Source organism: Camelina sativa, chromosome 1 (genome assembly GCF_000633955.1).
Source record: "Camelina sativa cultivar DH55 chromosome 1, Cs, whole genome shotgun sequence".
NCBI lineage: Eukaryota > Viridiplantae > Streptophyta > Magnoliopsida > Brassicales > Brassicaceae > Camelina > Camelina sativa.
Window position 1 is genome coordinate 7,069,130 of NC_025685.1, and position 21,502 is coordinate 7,090,631.

Consider the following 21,502-nt stretch of genomic DNA (forward strand, 5'->3'; position numbering starts at 1 on the left):
CCCCCCCCCCCCCCCAAATTCGCTGCAGGTTAATATTTTCTATGCGGAGATCGAGTTTTTACAATTCTTCTCAATTAGTGATTGGATCAATTCAAATTTGCTTCTTCTTATTTGATCTCTTCGCTTGATTCGCTTGTGCGTTGGATTTGAATCCGCTCCTTACTTCCTAAGTTATAATTTTTTCACAGATCTATCTTTGAAATTGTTGAAGAAGAAGATGATACGACTAAGAACATACGCAGGCCTTAGTTTTATAGCGACTCTGGCTGTAATATATCATGCCTTCAGCAGTAGAGGCCAGTTTTATCCAGCTACGGTTTATTTATCAACCTCAAAGATCAGTTTGGTGTTGCTTCTCAACATGTGTTTGGTTCTTATGCTTAGTCTCTGGCATTTGGTCAAATTTGTCTTCTTGGGATCACTTAGGGAAGCAGAAGTCGAGAGGCTGAATGAGCAAGCTTGGAGAGAGCTTATGGAGATTCTCTTTGCTATTACTATCTTTCGACAGGACTTTTCTAGTGGGTTTCTTCCTTTGGTTGTGACTCTTCTTTTGATCAAGGCTTTACATTGGCTTGCTCAGAAAAGAGTTGAATTCATTGAGACTACTCCTTCTGTTTCTAAGCTCTCTCATGTTCGTATTGTCTCTTTTATGGGTTTCCTTCTTCTTGTCGATAGTCTCTTTATGTACAGTTCTGTTCGTCACTTGATTCAGACTCGCCAGGCTTCCGTTTCTCTCTTCTTCTCATTCGAGTAAGTTGCTTTTGCTGCTTTTCATTGTAATGTATGTTTCTGTTTGAGCTTCAAGAAGACTGGTGTAATATATTTTCTAGTGCTAGTGTTCCCTCTCTGATCTTTAGTATGACCGAAGACACTTGTACTTGTGGTATTATGTAGCTGATGATGAGTTTCTGTTGCAGGTATATGATCCTGGCGACAACAACTGTTGCTATTTTTGTGAAGTATGTTTTCTATGTCACTGATATGATCATGGATGGTCAATGGGAGAAGAAACCAGTTTATACTTTCTATCTGGAGCTTATTCGCGACCTGCTTCACTTGTCCATGTATATCTGCTTCTTCTTTGTCATATTCATGTAAGTTTTTTCCATCCAATTACTGTATATTGTTCTCTTATTGTTCGAGTTATATTATATTCAGGAATCTATAGTGCAGAATGAAACATCTTGAATCAAAGATGCTTAGACAGATTTGGTAGATGACTCTTTGTTGTTGGACTTACTAATATTCTTATTGTCTGTTTAGGAACTATGGTGTGCCTTTACACTTGTTACGGGAGCTCTATGAAACCTTCAGGAACTTCCAGATTCGTGTTTCCGATTACCTTCGTTATCGTAAAATCACGTCCAATATGAACGACAGGTTTCCTGATGCAACTCCTGAAGAACTTGTTGCGTAAGTTTCAGATATCACATTCTTTCTTATGATTCCACTTAAAAGTAGGCATAATTCTGAATTTGGGCTTCTGCATTTTTTGGATGGCTTCTTATGTCATTGGTCCTTCATTTTTCTAATATGCAGAAGTGATGCTACATGTATCATATGCCGTGAAGAGATGACAAATGCGAAGAAACTAATATGCGGGCATCTCTTCCATGTGCATTGTCTTCGATCATGGTTGGAGCGACAGCAGACTTGTCCTACTTGCAGAGCACTTGTTGTACCTCCTGAGAATGCCACATCTGCAGCCGCAGGCCAACGTGGATTACACCAAGGTTCCCAACAGGGTAAGCTTATTGCTGCACATGCAAATTTGCTATAAAACCGACACACACTATTTTTTGGCTTTTGAGAATCTTGATATTGGAACTTGAAACATTGTCTGAGTTTAGTTTTTGTGTACATCGAAGCAGGTACGTCAAGCTCAGGTAACCAGGGATCTGAAACAAGTTCTTCTGCTGGCGTTTCCAATGATAATTTGAGCAGGCACCACGCCAGACTTCAAGCAGCTGCTTCTGCAGCCTCCATGTACGGGAAATCAATGGTTTACCCATCTGCAAAGACAGTAGCATGGTACGTATTGATCTGTTGACTTTATGCTTGGTCTCGAGTGTAGAACTCGTAAGGTTATTTAAATGTTAGGTTCCGTAGGATATTGACTGCATGGTCTAAATAGGACAACATCGAACTAAAATTCTTTAGAAGCTTTAGGATTTGAAGAAAATCAAAGGATACATCTAGATGTGATCTTCATATAACTGGGGATTCATGTTCTGCAGCTATTTTAGCTTTTTGCTATCTTCTCATTTAACTCCTTTCAATGTGGTAGAGGGATAAACTGACAAATATTGTTGTTCCCTTTTGTGTTAAGGTCGCCGGGTATTCCTGGTACAGAGCAAGTGTCAACTGAACCACATCGAACTCAGCCTTCATCCTTTACCCCGTCTCCACTTCCTCAACACAGCCTTCCTGGTGAGAACTCTCAAGCCTATGCAAATATGTCAGAGACTAAGCTGGAAGAAATGAGAAAATCTCTGGAGACCCACCTCGAGGTATGTCGTCCCCACTTCAGTGTAATGTGAAACTCGAGTATAGCTTCTAGTAGATGGTGTATAATCATATCAGTAACGTTCTGGTGTAGATTTTGCGAAACCGACTTCATTTCCTGGAGAAGAGGAAACCGGAATCCACCGAGCTTACAAGCGAACCAGATAACAAAGGAAAGTCGGTTGCGGATGCAGAAGAGTAAATCCAGTGAAACAAACAAGCAAGACTCAGGTAATGTAACTGAGGCAGAGCAGATAGAGAAAAGAGAAAGCATGGTGGTTCTTCCCATAGAGAGAGTAAAAGAAAAGAAAAAGCATGATTCTCCCAAAAAAAAGTGTACATGTTTTAAAATTCATTGTCATAGAAATTAGAAGCTTGAGACTAAATAAATATGAACAGACTGAATCATAAACAATTGTTGTTATTCAGTTCTTGCGTTTGCATCCCTCTCTAATCTTAAATGTTCCAATTGTAATTTGCCATTATCTTAAACAGTATATGTAATATCCACGGGTTAAAATAAAAAGGTGAAATGATTGGTAGTGGCTGTTATTGGCTGGCTCTGTAACTATTTAAGCCAATAATACTTTCGTAAATCGCCTCTCTACCTGCCTTTACCCTCGGAGAAGAAGAACCAACAAAACCACTTTCTCTAAAAAATCTAACCTTTACTTGTCTCAAAGCATCAATGGCTTCTCGGCGGCGAGTGCTTCTCAAGGTTATTATTCTCGGAGACAGTGGGTAAATTTTTTTAAATTCTATTTTGTCTATTCTCTCTAGATTTTGGTTTTGATGCTCATTGATGGAGACACATTTTGATTATTACATACGTTTTGCTCGCTCAGGGTTGGGAAGACGTCTTTGATGAATCAGTATATATTCTATTATACTCCTCTCCTCAGGATCTGAGATTTTTAACTTGTTATGTGATTCGTTTTATTCAATTAGGAGGACCTGTTGTTTTTTTTATCTTCTTTTGTTAGGTTTGTGAATCGGAAATTTAGTAATCAGTATAAAGCTACCATTGGAGCTGATTTCTTGACCAAAGAGGTCCAAATCGATGACAGGTTGTTCACTTTGCAGGTAATTTAACTGACTGTGTTTCTCTAATACTATATATATGTGATTAATTAGGTTTGTTGCTCATAGTGTAGTTTCTTGGTTTGTTAGTTTTTATGTTTGAGAAAGAGTTATCCCTAAGTTCTAATCAAAAGAAGAAGATGAGTGTTTCAGTGTTCTCCCATGTATAGATTTGGGATACTGCTGGGCAAGAAAGGTTTCAAAGTCTGGGTGTTGCTTTCTACCGAGGAGCGGACTGTTGTGTTCTTGTGAATGATGTCAATGTTATGAAATCTTTTGACAATCTTAACAACTGGAGGGAAGAGTTCTTGATCCAGGTTACAAACAACATCCTCATACATACTGTATCATATTCTTTTCTATCATATCAGTGAATTAATTTGGTTTTTATTGAGTGTGTTTAGGCTAGTCCTTCGGATCCTGATAACTTCCCGTTTGTTGTGTTGGGGAATAAGACAGATGTTGACGGTGGAAAGAGCCGAGTGGTAAATTTAGATCCTTCTCTCTTAAGTGACGTAAGAGTTTTGACAAATTTATGCTAAGATAGAGATACCTCATCTTTCAGGTTTCTGAGAAAAAAGCAAAGGCTTGGTGTGCATCCAAGGGAAACATTCCGTACTTCGAGACTTCAGCCAAAGAAAGATTCAATGTCGATGCAGCTTTCGAATGCATTGCCAAAAATGCTCTCAAGAATGAACCTGAAGACGAAGTGTAAGTCCTAACACTTTAGCTAAAACACTTACATCATCTCAACTCCCATCAAATTGAGTTTTTCTTTGAACTTTTCTCGGTTTCTTTGTTTTAATGCCTCGCAGGTACCTTCCTGACACCATTGATGTAGCTGGGGCTCGGCAACAGAGATCAACTGGCTGTGAATGCTAACCAACTTTGTTGCAAGGTTTATTAGAAAGAACTTGTGTTTTAAAGAGTGAGCTTTTTTGTTTCTTTGGCATTATCCTGATGTGTATCAATTAGCATAAGCACCTTTGTTTCTTTCTGCAATTGAAACGAATTGGGCTCCTTACCTTTTTTCCTGTATGGAATTTTTGGTCACGTTTCATTTTTAATCTCTCTTCAGGTTGTGGCAAATTTTGCAAGATGTCATTAATGTAAGTATAAATGCGAGGAAAAAGATCAAATTTTCTCAACTTCGCTATAACTACAGTAGCATTGTAATATCTATCTTTCATTCTATGTCATTCTGTGTTACTTTCCTCAAAAGCTCCATTACATTTCTTTTTCTGGTTTCAACAAACTATTATATTGATCCCTAGATCAGATTCCAGATGCACTCTATAACTCATCTTTAGTAGAATGATCCTTTGGTTTCAACTCTCCGTTGATAAAAACAGCCATTTCCTTCGCGCTGGATTTCGTCGACAGCTTTAACTGTGCAATACAAAAGGTGTAAGAGGAAAAGCTTCCTGGAGGGAAAAAGAAAAAAAGAACTGAAGAAATCAAAATAGTTTTACCGGATTCTCCTTTTCACCGGTTTTGTAAAGCAAGATTGTCGGATAATCATCAACCTGCATCAACCATCACACACACCATCATGATCATAGATATCATCCAATTATAATCACACGAGAGGGATCTGTATCTCTTATCAGTTTGCGATTCTTTTCTACCTCTAGCTTAGGATGCTCGTTGGCAGAAGCGTCTATCCTTGCAAACACAAGATTCTCAAACCCTTTAAAGTGTTTCGACAACTTCTCAACTTGTTTACTCAGAGCCTCACAGTTAACACACCATGGTGTGTGTACCTGTCTCCATGATCATACTCAATGTTACATCCATTTTCATAATTTACTTTAACAAGAATTTCGTTCAGAAGAAGGGCTCTATTTACAGACCTCTAGAATAACATTCTCTTGGCTCTTCAAGACCAGTTCATCAAAAGTCCTGCCGACCACAGCCACTACACTTGAATTTTGCTGCAGATGTGAAGAACCATCGTTTAGCCACGTTATTGTTATCCTTATAATAATAACATATAGAAGAAAATGTGTTATTCAGACTCACATTCTCTGGAATTGGCTCTGACTTATAGTAAGGTGAAACAGTTCCATGCGCAAGTCCTGAACAAAATTCCTGCATTGCAAAATTCAATATACATCACATCAATGAGTTTTGCAAATGTCTATGAAGGTAAAACAATCAGTTTTGAAGAAGTTTGTACTTCTATATTGCTAGGGGATGGATCTGACTCGAGCAAAAACTTGGATTTCAGGTTGTTGTTATCGAATGCAGCAACCTGTTAAAGAACTTGATATTAATCACTGTGGTTTGTAGCTTTATCAGTAAATCAAGAAATGCATAGCCTACAAGTATGAGCTTATTCAGACAACTTACAATCGTTTTCTTTGCATCTTCTATCCCAAATAAGGTCAAGAATGGCATTGCGAGATTTTCATTTGATATGTCAATATATATCAACATAAGCTGCAACCATAGCATACCAATAAATACAAGAGAGGGTTTACTCAGTCCATTTGGCCTTTAAGTGATTTGGTATAAGAAAATACCTTTGATATGAACTTTCTTGCAATATCTTCTAGAGACTGAGCAAGATTTTCAAAGTCATCAGTCTTCGAAAAGACCATAACCTAATCAAGAATATGATACCACAACAGTGTAAGTGAAAAATTAACATAACAACCAATAGAGATAGAATGAAAACTAACATCGGATACAAGTTAAGTGTAAACTTCTCACCTGAAGCTTGACTGGACTGGAGTAAACACGAACGGTGTTGGATTCAGTCAGTTTTGTTACCAACGGGAATTTATTACTGTTCAGAAATTCCAAAATCTTCTCGGCTTGGCAAGGTCCATCTGCATGATCAGTGCATAAGACTCGTAATTTGGAAAATAATATACCACACAATAGAGTAAGCTTTGCATACGCCATAATAATTTTGACAAAAAAAAGCAGCATTTCAAACTTATAACTGATCTTAAGCTGTAAATAAGGGGGAAAGACATTATAACATCAGGGAGCTTACCGTATGCAGTGTACCTCTCAGCCTCAGTTTTGACCAATCCAACAAACACATTGTTGGTTTTAAGTTCAGGGAAGAGAAGCTTGGCGACATCACTACTACTTGTTTCTACGAACTGAATTTCATTGTCTAATGACGCAGCTTTTACAAATTCATCACATCCAGAAGAAGCCTAAGGAAAAAACGTATCCAAAATTTACATTACATAAAACCAGTCTTAGTCTAAACAAATGAATCTATCCAAGGATCACAATCTGAATTCTGTACCTCAGAGTTTTCGAATAGTCCGAGAATGAAAGTATGATGCTTCTTCATAAATCCTGAAGCTTTATCAACTGTATCAAGTTTAATAGTACGCACACCAGTCTTCTTCTGCACCCAAATCACTATCTCCTCTCTGAACACAACACAAGACCAACAAACAAATCACAACCAAATCCATTACCACTCAGACTATGCTTAGTCCCTATCATCAGACGCAGATTACACTAAAACCCCCTAAATTAGAAGCTCAAAGCTCTCGTAATCAATTAAAAGAACTTACGAGTTAAATCCACCAGTGTAAGGCTGAGATGACCCATTAACAAACAGAAGAAGCGTTGGGAAACCTTTAATCTCAAGCTGCGACGCCACTTTCGAATACCTCTCACCGTCGATCTTAGCCATCAAAACAGAACTACCAAACTCTTTCAAACCCGTCGCCGCTTCCGCAAATCGCGGCATTAACTCCGCACTCCTAGCACACCACGGAGCGTAACCTAGAACCATCACATACTCATTCCCATCGATCAACCTCTTCGTGTTGTCTCCGTTGAGTTCCACAACGATCCTCTGCGCCTTACTCACCGTCTCCGCTTCAGATTGTTGCTCCGGTCTCTCTTCCTGCAATTGTTCATCCACCGCTAAAAGCTGCTCCAAATCGTCTAAATCTCCCTCGGATCCGGCTTCGTTACCTTCGACGGCGACATCAGAGCAACGGACCACGACGATTAAGAAACTGAGAAGTACCAGAAAAGTGAACAAGTTTGAAAATTTGGAATTGGGTTTTGGTTTCATCGACATGATTGTTTCTGGGTACTCGTCGGATTTTGAAAAGTCGACGAAGAAGTGATCGTTCTGATACGAAGGGAGTGTTTCTGAAGTGTAAATCTCACCATGATTCACGGCGGGAGCTTAATAAGTAATTTAATTAAAGATTAATCTTTTTTGGGAGTATTAAATACTAATCAAACAAATCTTTGTTTTGAATATTGACCAGTAAATAGTAAACAGTAAATTTGACCCCAATAAAAAAAGTAAACAGTAAATATGAAATACCAATAACCAAAACAAATATTACACATATCACTCGCATTAATTCAATAGGTGTTGCAATTATGTATAGTGGCAAGAACGCTCATTGAAATGTATGGGCTTATTACTAGCAACATCGATGACAAATGTGCATGAGATTCGCTTCGTGTGCCAAATCCTGACCAGTTTGCCAACCACATCACTTCTAGACTGAACTTCAAACTTCAGCTTCACCGGAATCTTTCCACCTCTCTCCGTGGCCTCTAGGCTTGCTCCAGCGCCATATGATGGAACTCTTCTCCCTTCTATAACCACTGATTCCATTCTTCTGTTCTTTTTACGTTGATAATATTCTTCCAACTGCTAAAAGACAATATGTGTCATACCAAATTATATGTATCCAAAAGCAAAATCCAAACCCAAACTAGTAAAAAAATAAAATTACCTGACCAGTGGCAATAGGGAGTTCATAGAAGAAGAGATTGATTGGAGTGGAACTGACATGAACACCAAATACTGGAGCAGGATTGTAAATACTAAGTCTTAGTGTTCCATTTATAGTAAGCATTGTGGTACGTACTCCACTGAAATCTGATCCGTCACCAACATAAAAGTTGTGTAGTTCGAACGTCTGCATCACTAGCTTTCTATCAATCACTAACCACAAATTTCGAATTCATAAATTTAATTCTAATAAATTATAAATTATTACCTTTACAGAGATTTGAGCCTTGTAAGGTATACTAGCTCCCCATGAGATGAAGCATAAGAAGGTGAAGAGAACCACCAAAGCGAAAACAGCAAGTAGTGCTTGACACTTTCTTATAGACGTCACGTCGTCCATTTCATCGTACGAGCCTTCTTCAAGTATAATACATTCTTTCTCGTTAGACATGCATTTCCTGACGCTTTTTCTACCTGAAGACGATGATCGGAACAACCCGGAGAATCTACTCGCCGATGATTTACGAGAGTGACGTCCCAAGGAGGAAGAATCATGTGTGGGCGAGTCCATCCGATTAGGCTGTATGACGGAGGTGGAAGAGTTCTAGAATCAAAATATATATAACTCAAATATAAAGAATAGCTCTCTTTATTTAGCTTAAGAAACTTAAAAACTTAAAAACTTAAAAAATAACTCAAAAACTTAAGCTCTCACAATCTCAATATCTCTCAATTCATAAATTATGCTACAACCTAGCATCTCCTTATATATAAAAACTCCTAAACAAACTTACTAATCTTTAAAGAAAACTTCTTATTTCCTATACTTCCTTTTATTATTATATTTAGATAACTCCTAAATATAATCTCCAATTTCCATAACTCTAATTTGATCTAGAATCTTCTTTAATTTCAAGCTTACTCCAACAAGAGTCACGTGACCGGCTTTGAAGATCGTGATAGTGACGACGACGAAGCCGCGAGGCTTGTTACGTCCGATTCCGACTTCGTGGAAAGCATCGTGCTGCTTTTACTAATTACTCGACCTAATATATACGTATATAACACTCAAAAAACTGAGAGATGATTTGGAAATATAGCAGAGGATTTGAGGCTTTCTAATCAGAACAGAGAATGTGGTTAGTTTAAAGACATTTTTGACGTGGGGAATAAGACAGAACCTAACAAGAGAGTTTTTTTTTTTGTGACGAGAAAATGATCAGTAGCTGGAGAAGTGAGATACTGGCCGTTGATAGAGATAGAGATCTTCTAATTTAGGAGTGTCATTCTTCAGAGTTGGTAAAAAGAACAGGGAATGAGAAGGGGAAAAAAAAAGTGAAGTAATGGCCTAATGGGTGTCTTGTGGTTGAGGCATACCGAGATTGAATCTAGACCTATTTATTGGCTTAGGTTTTGGGGTTTTGGGAGTGAGTGAGTAAATGAGTATCGGTGGAGTGAGCTTACTTGTCTAGCTATGATTTGTTAGATGCTTCTTCTACATTGGCATCACCGTTGGTTTTTTTAACTTTTGATTAGTGGAATGATTGATGGAACTAAGGTTGTACAGTACTAGTTGATTTTAACTTTAAGGTGTCTTTATAAAAACAAAAGCTCTCTAATATGAAAGAAGTTAAATTGTCAAATTGGACAGGCTACTTTGTACCTACAAAAGAATCCTTAATCCATAAGTTTGTATTGTTTATGAGTTATAAGGTGTATTAAATTTGATTGTGCTCATCTCTACTTCTATAGACTCTGCCAAAAGCAAAACCAAAATAATATTTTAGATTTTTTTTTTCTCTTGTATTCAGGTTGTTAATTTATGAAACAACATAGAAAATATGATCATCCGACAGATCTCCACATACTTCGGCGAAACACATTAAAAAACTGATTAATTTATCTGATCCATATTTGAAAACAAATCTCTTGCCATCAAACTATTAAGGTTAACGCATATACGGCGGCAGCGGAGCACGACGCACAGCGTCTGTAAGCGCGGGAGAGTTGAAAAAAAGTAACAGGGTTAATGTCTATGTATGGATTTTCTCCAATCAAGCGACCCGTGAGAGACAATCGTCCTGTATCCTCATTAAAGATTCTTCTAACAATAGCTTTACGTTCATCATGCTCACCAGCAACCTGAGCCTTGGCCATGCCCTTAAAAGTTATGTAGACCACTGCAGTTTTGGCGTTTAGTCTCTCATTTGGCGGCAGCATATCTTCCTTAATTGGTTTCTATCACCGCTTTCACAATCCTCAGCTTGGACAGAACGCTATCTGAGATTCCGACCCTCTCAATTGCACAGAGTACAAGTTCCAAATACAGATAAATCCAATCATTGTTTTGCAACTCCGATTCCTTCACCACGTAAAATCGTTTTGAATCACTGAAAGAATCCGGCCACTGAGGAAATTCATCACCCACTGAAATACTAGATATGATTGGTTCCTTAGTGGTCACACCTATATATATATATATATATATATGCAACAAGCAACAATATTAATCAGCAAGAGTGAGATTTTTTTTTGTAGTGAAAAGCGAACAATTGATGTTTTTACCTTTAGGTCTAGCAATTTCAACGACCATGTCCAACCTGCCGACACCTTTTTCATCAACTAGAACCTGAAAAGTTTGATGCGAACCGCTAACTGAATCTTGTGCAAGCAAAGTGATGTAGTAAGGGGACACAAAATTCTGCAACTTGTTGAATTTCGTAACGGCCTCGAGCTTGAAGTTTGTCCCCTGGGAAATAAGAAGAAGTTGAATGTGATCATATATATATATATATATATATATATACGACAAGCATGCTGCTGGAAGTTGATATATCAACACACCAAGCAAGAAGAGATGGATATGAATATGATGGGGGAGACAAGTTCTTCTTAATTACCTCCAACATATAACGATGAAGCCCCGCACTAGCATAACGCTTGACCAATGGATCAAGAAGATCCCGTTGACAGTCGTAGGGTATCATTGGAATGGCCCCTGGTAGTGCTTTGATTCCCTCGATATCGAAACGCTAATTAGGGGAAAAAAAAAAAAATCACGTAGCAACAGAACAGCTCTAGGGTTAATTCTGTGTGACAACCTAAGGAAGAATATCTTCAACTCCAACAAACAAATCCTAAAATTAAATAAAAATTCCAAAAAAAGAAAGAAAGGATTACACATACATCGGATTCATCCAGTCGACGCCAGTAATCTTTCACCGCACGGCATAACGTCTCGTGATGTTCAGCCCCAAATCTCGAAATCACGGTCCAATCCATATTCGGCAGATGCCTTTTTTTTTTTTCTTTTTTTTTAAACGATTTATAGGTTTCGTTTGATAATTAAAAACAGAAAATTTTGTATGATTTACGCCGACTTAAAGGTTGGGCCTTAGTTTTGTCGGCCCATTTAACAAGAAACGAAACAGAGTGACGCATTAATATGATGATCACATGCAAGTTTCAGAGTAACTCCCAAAATCAGAAGAGAATTGATATGATGGGGATACACATGAGCCTCTCCATCGTTATCCTTTCAAAATCAGAGGTCTGAAAACAACGTGGACACACGTCAGACACATCATTCCCCACAACTCTGATGACTCATCAATCATCATCACACACACACGTCCTTATTTTCGTATTGCTCTTGTCGCAATTATCAAAATCAGAACAGAGCCGATCATCTATATTTATGGTTTTCACAGTTAGTATTTTCTCTCTTTAAAACTGTGACCTAATAGAAGAAGAAAAAATCTTCTTATCTAACGTATTTCCTTAAACTCAGGAATAAAGAGAATACGACAAGAGACAGAACATGTGATCAGATTGTCACCCTAGAACCTGTCCAAATTAAAAGGTGACATATACTGATATACGTTTCATTTTATCTTCTCCTTACGACTTATGTCACTTATCTTCAAAAAAGGAATCAGTTCTTGTTTTTTGATTTATAGAAATCTTGAGTCTTTTTGAGTTGGGATATATAGTTAGAAAATATGTTGGAAGGGAAAGCCAAGGTGGAAGAGACAGACATGCCAGTGAAGATGCAAATGCAAGCAATGAGGATTGCTTCTCAATCTCTAGATCTTTTTGATGTCTTTGACTGTACATCCATCGCTGCTCACATCAAGAAGGTTCATTAGTTTAGTAGCTTTTGTTCTTCTCTGGCTAATATAAAACTTAATTGGTGTTAACTTTTTTTCAAAATCATCAGGAGTTTGATGAGAGATATGGAAGTGGATGGCAATGTGTGGTGGGAACCAATTTTGGGTGCTTCTTCACACATTCTAAAGGGACTTTCATCTATTTTCATTTGGGAACTCTCAACTTCCTCATCTTCAAAGGCGCCACCACTCTTTAGTCTTTCGTTTCTATATCAGTAACTCACATCCATGTTAAGTAGCTTTGTTTGTGTAGGAAGCTGTTCTTTATTTCTGTTTTCCCTTTTGTAAATAGATCTAGTTTCCAATAAAATTGTGAGATGTTGTATCATTTTGGGGATTATATGAGTGGTTCCATTCAGATAATTCAATGGCTTTTCGGACTAATTAAGAGAAATATACCTATAAATTAAAAACAAAACAAAAAAAAGTACTACCTCGGTGTGGCATATCAAATCATTTAAAAGTAGAATTAGAAAAACTATAATGTAGCATATAAAGCAAAAAAAATCGAAATAGATATCTCAGTAAAACTTCAAATGCAAAAAGTGCATAAATACTTACGTGGTTACAGTTTATAAATAGTAAAGTGAAAAATGAAAACTTTAATCCTAAATTGGTTTATAAAACTGTAAATGAGAAATCAAATCGAGAGGGACAACAAATCGGTTAGTTAGTTAGTAATATAACGAGGCATCAACAGAAGTCAATCTCACAAGAAAAGCTATTCTGGATTTGCCATGCTTGCTCCCTCTAATATTATTATTACCATACGGTTTCGTTCATGAGTTTTAACAAGTTTGTTTCTTCTAATTCCTATGTAAATCACATCAAAAACAGCTTTGTTGTTACTTCTTCTTTTGTTCTTTCTTAATGTCTCTCCCGCCTAAAAACTCCTATTTGTTTCAAGAGGAAAAAATAGAGAGATCAAAAGGCAGAGAATCTCTCGTTAGATTTAAGAAAATCATGGAAATGGTGAGAGCCGGTGGTGATAAAGAACAAGATGGCTACAAGTCGAGATTGTTAGATTTAGAGAACGTGAAGGAGAAGAGCTCATCTTCAAGGCATTTCAAGAGATGGAACTCAGATTCCGCCATGAGAATTGAAGATCCAGACATTGAAGATGCCACCGTTTTCAAGAAAACGGCTGCCTCAAGCGTACTGACGGTGTTACCGCTTCGACTGCCTCTGGCTAAGGATGAGCTACCTCAGACGCGTGACGAAACTGACGAAAAATTACAGAAAGATTCAGGCAAGAGAAGACAAAAACATTTGTATTAATGCTTATGTCTATGTTTCATTACTAAATAAGGTTTCGTGGGCCGCAAGCTAATTCAAGTCATTGTTATTTTGCATTACACAGAAAAGGAGCAGATGCAAGAAAAGTTTGCGAAACTGCTTTTAGGAGAAGACATGTCAGGAGGAAGCAAAGGTGTCTCGTCAGCTTTGGCATTATCAAACGCAATCACAAATCTTTCAGCTTCTGCGTTTGGAGAGCTACGACGTTTAGAGCCAATATCTGAGGATAGAAAAGAGCTGTGGGGAAGAGAAATCGGATGGCTTCTCTCTGTTACTGATCATATAGTTGAATTCTCTCCATCACACCAGACTAACGAGAATGGATCTTCCATGGAGGTTTCTGAAAATATATGTCCCCCTTCTAATTATAGTTTATGTGTCTGTGTGTCTGAATTCTTAATCTTTCCTTTTATAGGTAATGACTACAAAACAGAGAACAGATCTTGTCTCCAACATTCCTACTCTTAAGAAACTCGATGCAATGCTCATTGTAAGTTAAAACACATACTTTAAATTGCCTCTTTGCGTTTTGCATCAAAAAGATTAAAGGTTGTGAAATGTCACAAATTATGCAGGATTGTCTTGATAAATTTAAAGATCAAGATGAGTTCTATTATCTCACAACCGATTCTCCGGAATCTGAAAACAGTAACTCGACCAGGAGTGACGATAAATGGTGGCTCCCTATCGTGAAAGTTCCAACTAAAGGCTTATCTGAAACGTCACAAAGGTTTCTACTGAGTCAGAAAGAATGTGTGAGCCAAGTGCTAAAATTCGCAATGGCCATAAACGCTGAAGCTCTATCTGAAATGGAGATCCCTGAGAGCTACATTGACTCACTTCCTAAGGTATTGACTCTATACCCCCCTAAACCCTTAGACCTATCGACACATCAAGAATCATCGCCGTTGGTTCCTTTTTGATTTGGTATCCTTATTGATGTCTTATTTTTTGCTTTACTGCAGAATGGGAAAGCTAGTCTTGGGGACATGATCTACAAAATGATAACATTAGACATGTTTGATGCAGAGCAGTTCCTTCTTGAAATGGATTTATCATCAGAGCACAAGATTCTTGATTTAAAGAACAAATTCGAAGCTTCGGGTGTGATATGGAAGAGAAAGATAGTGCAGAAAGATAACAAGTCGTCGTCTCCAATATGGAGTACAAATTTAAGTATGGAGAAGAGACAACAGTTAGAAGAAAGAGCAGAAACCATCTTGCAACTTATCAAACAAGAATTCCCAGGGACCTCTCAATCCACACTTGACATCAGCAAGATTCAATTCAACAAAGTAATCNTTTTTATTTTTTGTTACTTCAGAATGGGAAAGCTAGTCTTGGAGACATGATCTACAAAATGATAACATTAGACATGTTTGATGCAGAGCAGTTCCTTCTTGAAATGGATTTATCATCAGAGCACAAGATTCTTGATTTAAAGAACAAATTCGAAGCTTCGGGTGTGATATGGAAGAGAAAGATAGTGCAGAAAGATAACAAGTCGTCGTCTCCAATATGGAGTACAAATTTAAGTATGGAGAAGAGACAACAGTTAGAAGAAAGAGCAGAAACCATCTTGCAACTTATCAAACAAGAATTCCCAGGGACCTCTCAATCCACACTTGACATCAGCAAGATTCAATTCAACAAAGTAATCTATACCAAATCACATTACACATATAATTGTTTGTGTTCTGTTTTAAGATAAATCTTTAATTTGGTTTTTTTGCAGGATATAGGATTAGCTATATTGGAGAGTTACTCGAGAGTTCTAGAGAGCTTGGCGCACACGGTAAGGTCAAGAATAGAAGATGTTCTTGAAGCTGATCAGCTAACGCAAGAACCTGAACCCGCGGTTTGTAAGAGATATATAGTGAAGGAAACAGAGAGTCCAAAGAAGGAAGAAGCACAAAACTTTTGTCTTTTAGAGGAGAGACCGAAGAAGCAGAAGCCTACGATCTCACTGTCTCAGGTAATGCAATGGAATATCGAAACTAATGAACCAATGAAGAAAGAAAAGAGCGACGCACCATTAAAAGATTCAGGCAAGAAACTGTTGACCAGAGTGTCAAGCATGATCATGGCTAACAACAAGAAGACAGCTATTTATCTTGAATCTCTTGGAAACACAAGAAGTCCAGGGGCGGGGCGATACTCTTGAATGAATAAAAAGAGTTCGTTTTGTAAAACTAGGGGAAGAGAAAACATTTCAAATGTAAGAGAGAAACAGAATATACACAAAATCATTTTAAAAGGGTTTGCAGTATTGAGAAATGTTGTGAGTTTTTAGGAGGAGGAAGAGAAAGAAAACAAGAATATAAATAAATTAGAGCTTGCCGCGAGGACCAAGCTTAGGCTTCTCCTGAGGACCTCTCTTGATGGGAAGAACATCTCCGGTGGAGTTAGCGCTGACGTAAGTAAGCAAAGAGCCTCCTCCAATGATCAAAAACTTGAGGAGCAATCCTCTCTTTGTGAATGGAGCAGCGAAAGTCTCAAAGAACTTGCTCTACGAGTAAGCAAAGAAGATAGAGAATCTTGTCACACAATACTGTTTGATTGAAGTATTAAACGTTAAAAAATTTGTGGTAAGAGATGAAATAAACCTGAAGAGGGTTGTAAGGAGAAGGAGCATCAGAGCCGTATAAGTCCCATTGACCTGTTGTGTTACCCAAATCTTCTAAGTCAAAGTAGACACTTTTGTCTCCATACTTAGCCACTACACCATTAGCCCTATTACAAAATGAAGAACCTAGCTCAAGCTAATTGAAACTATATGCAAATTAATTATGAACTATGGAAGTGTGGTTTTAGTAGCATAAAGAGTTTTTGATTACCGGATGGATTTAGGTTTGAAACTCAGGCGGGAAGGCTTGACGGAGAGCTTAGCTCCAGCGAGTGAGCTACCGCCAAGGCCCTTTACGGCGGCTGATGGTTTCACTGCGGCGACAGTTGCAAGAGACGCCATGAGCTTCGATCACTATTCTTTCTTTGTTGTGAATTTGGTTAAGAGAGATAGCCTTTGATCGTCAAGATGAGTGGATTTTGATCTTCGTCTTCTTAGAGATTTCCTTCTCGAATATTTACTTACGCCAGTTGGAAAATGCCACGTGGAATCTAGTAAGATAAGCCTATCTCTCCTGTGAGGTTCTAAACTAAAAACAAGTTACACGTCGGAAACGCAAGTCTTTTGAGTTTTTTTTTTTTTTTTTTTTGGGGCTCCTTCTTTGTGTTTATTTTGTAAAAAAAGCCCCAAAGTTTTTTAGATATACGAAACAACCAGCCGGTCACAAGTTCTCTGAACAACCTTTATATAGGTCTTATTTGATTTTTCATAGATTTCTTGACTCACCACTTTTATTTGGCCTATGATCTTACTTCTTAGTAACTTTTACCACACACGAAGAAAAGAAAAACATAGCTAGATAACCTCAAGGTGTCATGTTTGGCTTCTATTGGTGGTATCTGTTATGAATGGAGAGACGGAAAAGCAGCGATCGTGGGTGGTTCTGTTCTGCCATCTATAAACATAATTCATCATTTAGCATGTATAAAATTGCGGCGTGCTGTGTCTTTAAACACCACATATGATATATTGCATTCAAGTGTGGTTTAACTTGTTTCTGTTTTAAATTCAGATATATCTTTTTTGTCAAACAAATTCAGATATATCTTAAGAATATTATTGCACAGACAGACTAGTATCGATCATTATCTAATACTACAATTTTTTCCTGGCATCCAGTTTGATCTAATACTTCTTTATGTTTATTTTGTTTTGTTTTTTTTTTTCGTATTAATAAAGATCACTTAGTTATATTATAATCGATTTGTCTGTTTTGCACCGTTTCAGAGATATTTTAAATGAATCATACAAAAAGATCTTTCACAAACCATTTTTTAACAAAGGGCTAAAAACTTATAAATTATAGCTCTATTAAAGAAAGAGATGAAGTAAAATTAACATTTGTTATTGCAATTAGTCTCGTGTTTCTTGGACTAATACTTTTTAGGTATTCGAAAATATTTTTCTATAAAAAGTACTCTCTCCGTTTCATAATATATGATTTTTAGAGAAATATTTTGTTTCATAATATAGGATGTTTCCAATTTTTTATGTAATTTTTAGATTAAATTTATATTTTATATTATGTAGATTTGTTTATGATTGGTTGAACTTTTTAAAAGTAACTATTTTTTAATATGTGTGTTTTCACTAAAACATCCTATATTTTGAAACGGAATGAGTAATTGATAGGAGAGAACCAAAATTCATTTTGTTAAGCTCGTATACACGAAGACAAAAGTGGGGTCATCAAAACATTGTTGAGAGGACAAGATTCCACGAGAGTTGGGGAGAGGGATCTCATTGACCCCTAGAGATGGGAGAGGCACTAAAGAGAATAGACGTCTTTCTAAATGGTGTTAATTTGTCACGTGATGGAATCTATTGGAATCCACAAACCAAAGTCACTAGGCTCTGTCTTTTTCCACACATGGAGAGAAAATCTCGGAGATTTCAACTTGTGGGGAGAGGGACAAGAGAGATGTGACTAGCCAACAATAAATAAACATATGGGTTTAGACACAAATCCTGCGGTAAATAACTAATATTGCTAATGCATAATGCATAGGATTCTGCTAATTACTAGCAAGTGCGTGCCACACAACTACTTTCACAACTTCACCTATAGGAAACTCGAATCGAATTGCGTTGGGACTTGGGAATGATTTTATATACCACTACTAGTATACACCAATCAACTTGTCGACATTTGTCTAATCTTTTTGGATCAGTTATTTATATTTTATAAACATTATGTTTACAAAAGAAAAGTCTTGTATAGATTCGATGCATATGACTATATGAGGAAATGTTTTGGTGCGTATCTGACGCAAAAAAGATGACTTGTTTCGATGTATATATATCGATATACATCTGATATGTGGAAATATATGATGCATACAATTACGTAAGATTAATAATAAAAATAGGAATTTTGTGTGATATACCTGTCGAGTTGGACCCAAATATTGTAATCGAGAAGATAAACTTTACACATAATATTGAGCTATGAGTATTGACGCGATTAGCACACAATTAACGATAAAAACATACGGAAGAGAAATTGCATTCCAACTTGGAGTTTTAATTTCTTTATTTGACAAGTTGTGAGAAAACAGTTATTTTATCTCAAAAACACATTTGATCATATAATAAAAAGGTTAAAAACACTCCTCCATGTTCTGCATGGTATAATAAGACAACTGTGAGAAAAACGGAAGAATATAATAGAAAAAAATGGATAACAAGTTAACAACCAATAGTTATCGCTCCCTTCATGCATGGTATAGACCTGACGTGGAGTTCAACATAACAGCTGCAAGTTCCGAAGGAGACTTCTTTGTATAGTTTAAGATATCAGCATAGTAGAAAAAACATAATGTTAACAATCGCAATTAAATTGGTAAATACTAAATAGATATATCAATTCAAAAGAAAAAAAAATGTTTAAAATAAATCCCAAATTGATTTAAAGTGGTTAATTTGAAAAGAGAAGAATTGTTTGACAAATTAACTGAAAAGGAAACAAAAATATATATAAGGAAGATATTTTCCTTTTTCAGTAACAAAAAAGAAACAATGAAATAAGGATAAAAAATAAAAATCAGGTTGGGGTGTACAGTAATTATTAATTAAAAAAAAAAAAAAAAGACGTGAATTAATAATAAAAAAACGAAACAAAAATGTGGGTTCCTGCTTGCTCTCGTAAAAGGCCTATATAAATGACCTAATGCGACTCTACGTTTCTCCCATCATTCTCGGTTTTAAACTTGTGAGACACATATCTTCATTAATAAAGAGAGAGAGAGATAGGGATAGACATAATAATTATGGGTGGGTGGGCAATCGCAGTACACGGTGGTGCTGGAGTCGATCCTAATCTTCCGGCTGAGAGACAAGAAGAGGCCAAACAGCTTTTGACTCGTTGTCTTAACCTCGGCATAGTTGCTTTGCGTTCTAATGTCTCTGCCATTGACGTCGTTGAGCTCGTCGTACGTTACACGTTCTCTTCTCTCATAATTATTATTTTTCATTAACTCTTCTACGTTGTTTTGCTGAACTTTTTTATTTTTTTGTAACGATGAACACAGATTAGAGAATTGGAGACAGATCCTCTGTTTAATTCAGGCCGTGGATCTGCTTTGACGGAGAAAGGAACGGTTGAGATGGAAGCTAGTATAATGGACGGTACGAAGAGACGATGCGGTGCCGTTTCAGGGATAACCACCGTGAAGAATCCAATATCTCTTGCTCGTCTAGTCATGGACAAATCTCCCCACTCTTACCTTGCTTTCTCAGGCGCTGAGGATTTCGCCCGTAAACAGGTTTCTTCTTATTTACTCTTTTGCCCCCCCCTCCCCTCCATCTCTTTTTATTTCTAACCAGTCGGTTTAAACTTTTAAGTGTGACATACTGACATGATTGATTGGTTCTTTTTTTGGAAAAAGGGAGTTGAAATTGTGGACAACGATTACTTCGTCACGGACGACAACGTAGGAATGCTCAAGTTGGCCAAGGAAGCTAACTCCATCTTGGTATATAACCATCGGATTGACTAAATCTTTCACCGTTCATTTATTCATCGCACGTTTCTTCATTAACTAACTTTTTGTTTTCACCAGTTTGATTACCGGATTCCACCCATGGGTTGCGCCGGTGCAGCTGCAACAGACAGTCCTATCCAAATGAACGGTCTTCCGATCAGCATTTACGCGCCGGAGACAGTCGGATGCGTGGTGGTAGACGGGGAAGGACGGTGTGCAGCCGGGACATCAACAGGTGGTCTGATGAACAAGATGATGGGAAGGATCGGTGACTCCCCGCTTATAGGAGCCGGGACGTACGCGTCTGAGCTCTGTGGTGTGTCATGTACCGGAGAAGGAGAAGCCATCATAAGAGCGACGCTAGCTCGTGATGTGTCGGCTGTTATGGAGTACAAAGGACTTAACCTCCAAGAAGCGGTTGATTATGTTATCAAGCATCGACTAGACGAAGGGTTCGCTGGACTCATCGCTGTGTCGAATAAAGGAGAGGTGGTTTGTGGTTTTAACTCCAATGGGATGTTTAGGGGATGTGCAACGGAGGATGGATTCATGGAGGTTGCTATTTGGGAGTGAGAGATATTTTAGATCGAGAAAATGTATTAGTATTTGATTAGTGTGCTCTTAATCAGTCATCGCTCTATTAATTTGGTTATTCATTATAATAAAATCTGGAGTAGTAAATTTAGGTATTTAATTTGATTATCTCCATTCCTATATTGATTTGTGTTTATTGTGGTTAAAAATTGTTAGTTTGTGTTTATCTGTCTCAGCTTCATGGCTAATTATGATTCAGCTCTCAACTATAAGTGTAGTACCTGGACTTTGAGGATGGATGGATCAACAAAATGAGATGCAACTATTATTACCTCTTATGAATCCAGTATCGATTTGATGAACTTCTGGAGACAGTCTCTGAAAGTTGCAAGCACTGCCCTTTCCTGCTCTATGTATATATCTGTTTCGTGGACACCTGTCTTGGTCTTACACTTATTAGAACCTTCCTCTCCATTGTATTGAGCATCTATCAGTTCGATCAATCTTCCAAATGATTGTATTTCTTCTTCTACATTACCGCTCTCAGACTCACACAATAGCTCAGTGCACT

The 21,502-nt window shown here is 37.4% G+C and overlaps 8 protein-coding genes and 1 pseudogene across 11 annotated transcripts; 5 read left to right on the plus strand and 4 right to left on the minus strand.

The window, feature by feature from the left end:
- On the plus strand, positions 7–2,980 carry LOC104780927 (ERAD-associated E3 ubiquitin-protein ligase HRD1A). Of its 2 annotated transcripts, XM_010505473.1 has the most exons (8): positions 7–28; positions 189–750; positions 918–1,094; positions 1,264–1,413; positions 1,540–1,745; positions 1,869–2,031; positions 2,330–2,510; positions 2,600–2,980. In XM_010505473.1, the coding sequence occupies exons 2-8, from the start codon at positions 218–220 to the stop codon at positions 2,705–2,707; spliced, it is 1,518 nt and encodes a 505-aa protein (XP_010503775.1). In that variant the 5' UTR covers positions 7–28; positions 189–217; the 3' UTR covers positions 2,708–2,980. The 2 variants fall into 2 exon arrangements, with proteins under 2 accessions (XP_010503775.1, XP_010503782.1); XM_010505480.2 differs by having other exon boundaries at positions 24–750; positions 1,872–2,031.
- On the plus strand, positions 3,098–4,613 carry LOC104765443 (ras-related protein RABG3c). Its single transcript, XM_010505493.2, has 7 exons — positions 3,098–3,246; positions 3,351–3,377; positions 3,489–3,588; positions 3,756–3,902; positions 3,990–4,070; positions 4,151–4,296; positions 4,401–4,613. The coding sequence occupies exons 1-7, from the start codon at positions 3,194–3,196 to the stop codon at positions 4,465–4,467; spliced, it is 621 nt and encodes a 206-aa protein (XP_010503795.1). The 5' UTR covers positions 3,098–3,193; the 3' UTR covers positions 4,468–4,613.
- LOC104780952 (protein disulfide isomerase-like 1-6) lies at positions 4,714–7,757 on the minus strand. The gene is made up of 12 exons (XM_010505502.2): positions 7,131–7,757; positions 6,854–6,983; positions 6,590–6,758; positions 6,301–6,419; positions 6,111–6,191; positions 5,938–6,027; positions 5,765–5,839; positions 5,608–5,676; positions 5,439–5,519; positions 5,214–5,348; positions 5,058–5,111; positions 4,714–4,974 (listed from the first exon to the last, which is right to left on the minus strand). Exons 1-12 carry the CDS (start codon positions 7,646–7,648, stop codon positions 4,879–4,881), a joined length of 1,617 nt encoding a protein of 538 aa, XP_010503804.1. The 5' UTR covers positions 7,649–7,757; the 3' UTR covers positions 4,714–4,878.
- LOC104780961 lies at positions 7,890–9,663 on the minus strand. Its single transcript, XM_010505516.2, has 4 exons — positions 9,246–9,663; positions 8,592–8,903; positions 8,325–8,510; positions 7,890–8,239 (listed from the first exon to the last, which is right to left on the minus strand). The coding sequence occupies exons 2-4, from the start codon at positions 8,892–8,894 to the stop codon at positions 7,961–7,963; spliced, it is 768 nt and encodes a 255-aa protein (XP_010503818.1). The 5' UTR covers positions 8,895–8,903; positions 9,246–9,663; the 3' UTR covers positions 7,890–7,960.
- LOC104780968 lies at positions 10,130–11,632 on the minus strand (annotated as a pseudogene).
- LOC104780977 (dynein light chain 1, cytoplasmic-like) lies at positions 11,968–12,876 on the plus strand. 3 transcript variants are annotated; one of them, XM_019240288.1, is made up of 4 exons: positions 11,968–12,032; positions 12,114–12,185; positions 12,283–12,462; positions 12,543–12,876. In XM_019240288.1, the coding sequence occupies exons 3-4, from the start codon at positions 12,325–12,327 to the stop codon at positions 12,687–12,689; spliced, it is 285 nt and encodes a 94-aa protein (XP_019095833.1). In that variant the 5' UTR covers positions 11,968–12,032; positions 12,114–12,185; positions 12,283–12,324; the 3' UTR covers positions 12,690–12,876. The 3 variants fall into 3 exon arrangements, with proteins under 3 accessions (XP_019095833.1, XP_019095817.1, XP_010503838.1); XM_019240272.1 differs by lacking the exon at positions 11,968–12,032 and having other exon boundaries at positions 12,045–12,185; XM_010505536.1 differs by lacking the exons at positions 11,968–12,032; positions 12,114–12,185 and having other exon boundaries at positions 12,192–12,462.
- LOC104780997 (rop guanine nucleotide exchange factor 13-like) lies at positions 13,462–16,003 on the plus strand. The gene is made up of 6 exons (XM_019246611.1): positions 13,462–13,741; positions 13,853–14,124; positions 14,204–14,278; positions 14,364–14,636; positions 14,754–15,083; positions 15,524–16,003. The coding sequence occupies exons 1-6, from the start codon at positions 13,462–13,464 to the stop codon at positions 15,950–15,952; spliced, it is 1,659 nt and encodes a 552-aa protein (XP_019102156.1). The 3' UTR covers positions 15,953–16,003.
- LOC104780986 (photosystem I reaction center subunit VI-1, chloroplastic) lies at positions 15,954–16,835 on the minus strand. The gene is made up of 3 exons (XM_010505548.2): positions 16,626–16,835; positions 16,395–16,521; positions 15,954–16,297 (listed from the first exon to the last, which is right to left on the minus strand). The coding sequence occupies exons 1-3, from the start codon at positions 16,754–16,756 to the stop codon at positions 16,118–16,120; spliced, it is 438 nt and encodes a 145-aa protein (XP_010503850.1). The 5' UTR covers positions 16,757–16,835; the 3' UTR covers positions 15,954–16,117.
- Positions 19,609–21,446, plus strand: LOC104781013 (probable isoaspartyl peptidase/L-asparaginase 2). The gene is made up of 4 exons (XM_010505582.2): positions 19,609–19,845; positions 19,945–20,178; positions 20,302–20,388; positions 20,476–21,446. The coding sequence occupies exons 1-4, from the start codon at positions 19,684–19,686 to the stop codon at positions 20,968–20,970; spliced, it is 978 nt and encodes a 325-aa protein (XP_010503884.1). The 5' UTR covers positions 19,609–19,683; the 3' UTR covers positions 20,971–21,446.

Bases quoted from the DNA above. Each gene is read 5' to 3' on its own strand.
- LOC104780961 (XM_010505516.2), bottom strand. From the start codon at position 8,894: ATGGACTCGCCCACACATGATTCTTCCTCCTTGGGACGTCACTCTCGT. The intron at 8,511-8,591 runs GTAATAATTTAT...CTAGTGATGCAG, and splicing joins AGGCTCAAATCTCTGTAAAG to ACGTTCGAACTACACAACTT. The intron at 8,240-8,324 runs GTAATTTTATTT...GTCTTTTAGCAG, and splicing joins TCCCTATTGCCACTGGTCAG to TTGGAAGAATATTATCAACG.
- LOC104780986 (XM_010505548.2), bottom strand. From the start codon at position 16,756: ATGGCGTCTCTTGCAACTGTCGCCGCAGTGAAACCATCAGCCGCCGTA. The intron at 16,522-16,625 runs GTAATCAAAAAC...ATTTTGTAATAG, and splicing joins TTCAAACCTAAATCCATCCG to GGCTAATGGTGTAGTGGCTA. The intron at 16,298-16,394 runs GTTTATTTCATC...GCTTACTCGTAG, and splicing joins CTCCTTACAACCCTCTTCAG to AGCAAGTTCTTTGAGACTTT.
- LOC104765443 (XM_010505493.2), top strand. From the start codon at position 3,194: ATGGCTTCTCGGCGGCGAGTGCTTCTCAAGGTTATTATTCTCGGAGAC. The intron at 3,378-3,488 runs GTATATATTCTA...TTCTTTTGTTAG, and splicing joins AAGACGTCTTTGATGAATCA to GTTTGTGAATCGGAAATTTA. The intron at 4,297-4,400 runs GTAAGTCCTAAC...AATGCCTCGCAG, and splicing joins AATGAACCTGAAGACGAAGT to GTACCTTCCTGACACCATTG.
- LOC104780952 (XM_010505502.2), bottom strand. From the start codon at position 7,648: ATGTCGATGAAACCAAAACCCAATTCCAAATTTTCAAACTTGTTCACT. The intron at 6,759-6,853 runs GTACAGAATTCA...TTTTTTCCTTAG, and splicing joins GACTATTCGAAAACTCTGAG to GCTTCTTCTGGATGTGATGA. The intron at 4,975-5,057 runs GTAAAACTATTT...TGTATTGCACAG, and splicing joins CCGGTGAAAAGGAGAATCCG to TTAAAGCTGTCGACGAAATC.
- LOC104781013 (XM_010505582.2), top strand. From the start codon at position 19,684: ATGGGTGGGTGGGCAATCGCAGTACACGGTGGTGCTGGAGTCGATCCT. The intron at 19,846-19,944 runs GTACGTTACACG...CGATGAACACAG, and splicing joins TTGACGTCGTTGAGCTCGTC to ATTAGAGAATTGGAGACAGA. The intron at 20,389-20,475 runs GTATATAACCAT...TGTTTTCACCAG, and splicing joins AGGAAGCTAACTCCATCTTG to TTTGATTACCGGATTCCACC.
- LOC104780977 (XM_019240288.1), top strand. From the start codon at position 12,325: ATGTTGGAAGGGAAAGCCAAGGTGGAAGAGACAGACATGCCAGTGAAG. The intron at 12,463-12,542 runs GTTCATTAGTTT...CAAAATCATCAG, and splicing joins TCGCTGCTCACATCAAGAAG to GAGTTTGATGAGAGATATGG.
- LOC104780997 (XM_019246611.1), top strand. From the start codon at position 13,462: ATGGTGAGAGCCGGTGGTGATAAAGAACAAGATGGCTACAAGTCGAGA. The intron at 14,279-14,363 runs GTAAGTTAAAAC...CAAATTATGCAG, and splicing joins AACTCGATGCAATGCTCATT to GATTGTCTTGATAAATTTAA. The intron at 14,637-14,753 runs GTATTGACTCTA...GCTTTACTGCAG, and splicing joins ACATTGACTCACTTCCTAAG to AATGGGAAAGCTAGTCTTGG.
- LOC104780927 (XM_010505473.1), top strand. From the start codon at position 218: ATGATACGACTAAGAACATACGCAGGCCTTAGTTTTATAGCGACTCTG. The intron at 751-917 runs GTAAGTTGCTTT...TTTCTGTTGCAG, and splicing joins TCTCTCTTCTTCTCATTCGA to GTATATGATCCTGGCGACAA. The intron at 1,746-1,868 runs GTAAGCTTATTG...TGTACATCGAAG, and splicing joins ACACCAAGGTTCCCAACAGG to CAGGTACGTCAAGCTCAGGT.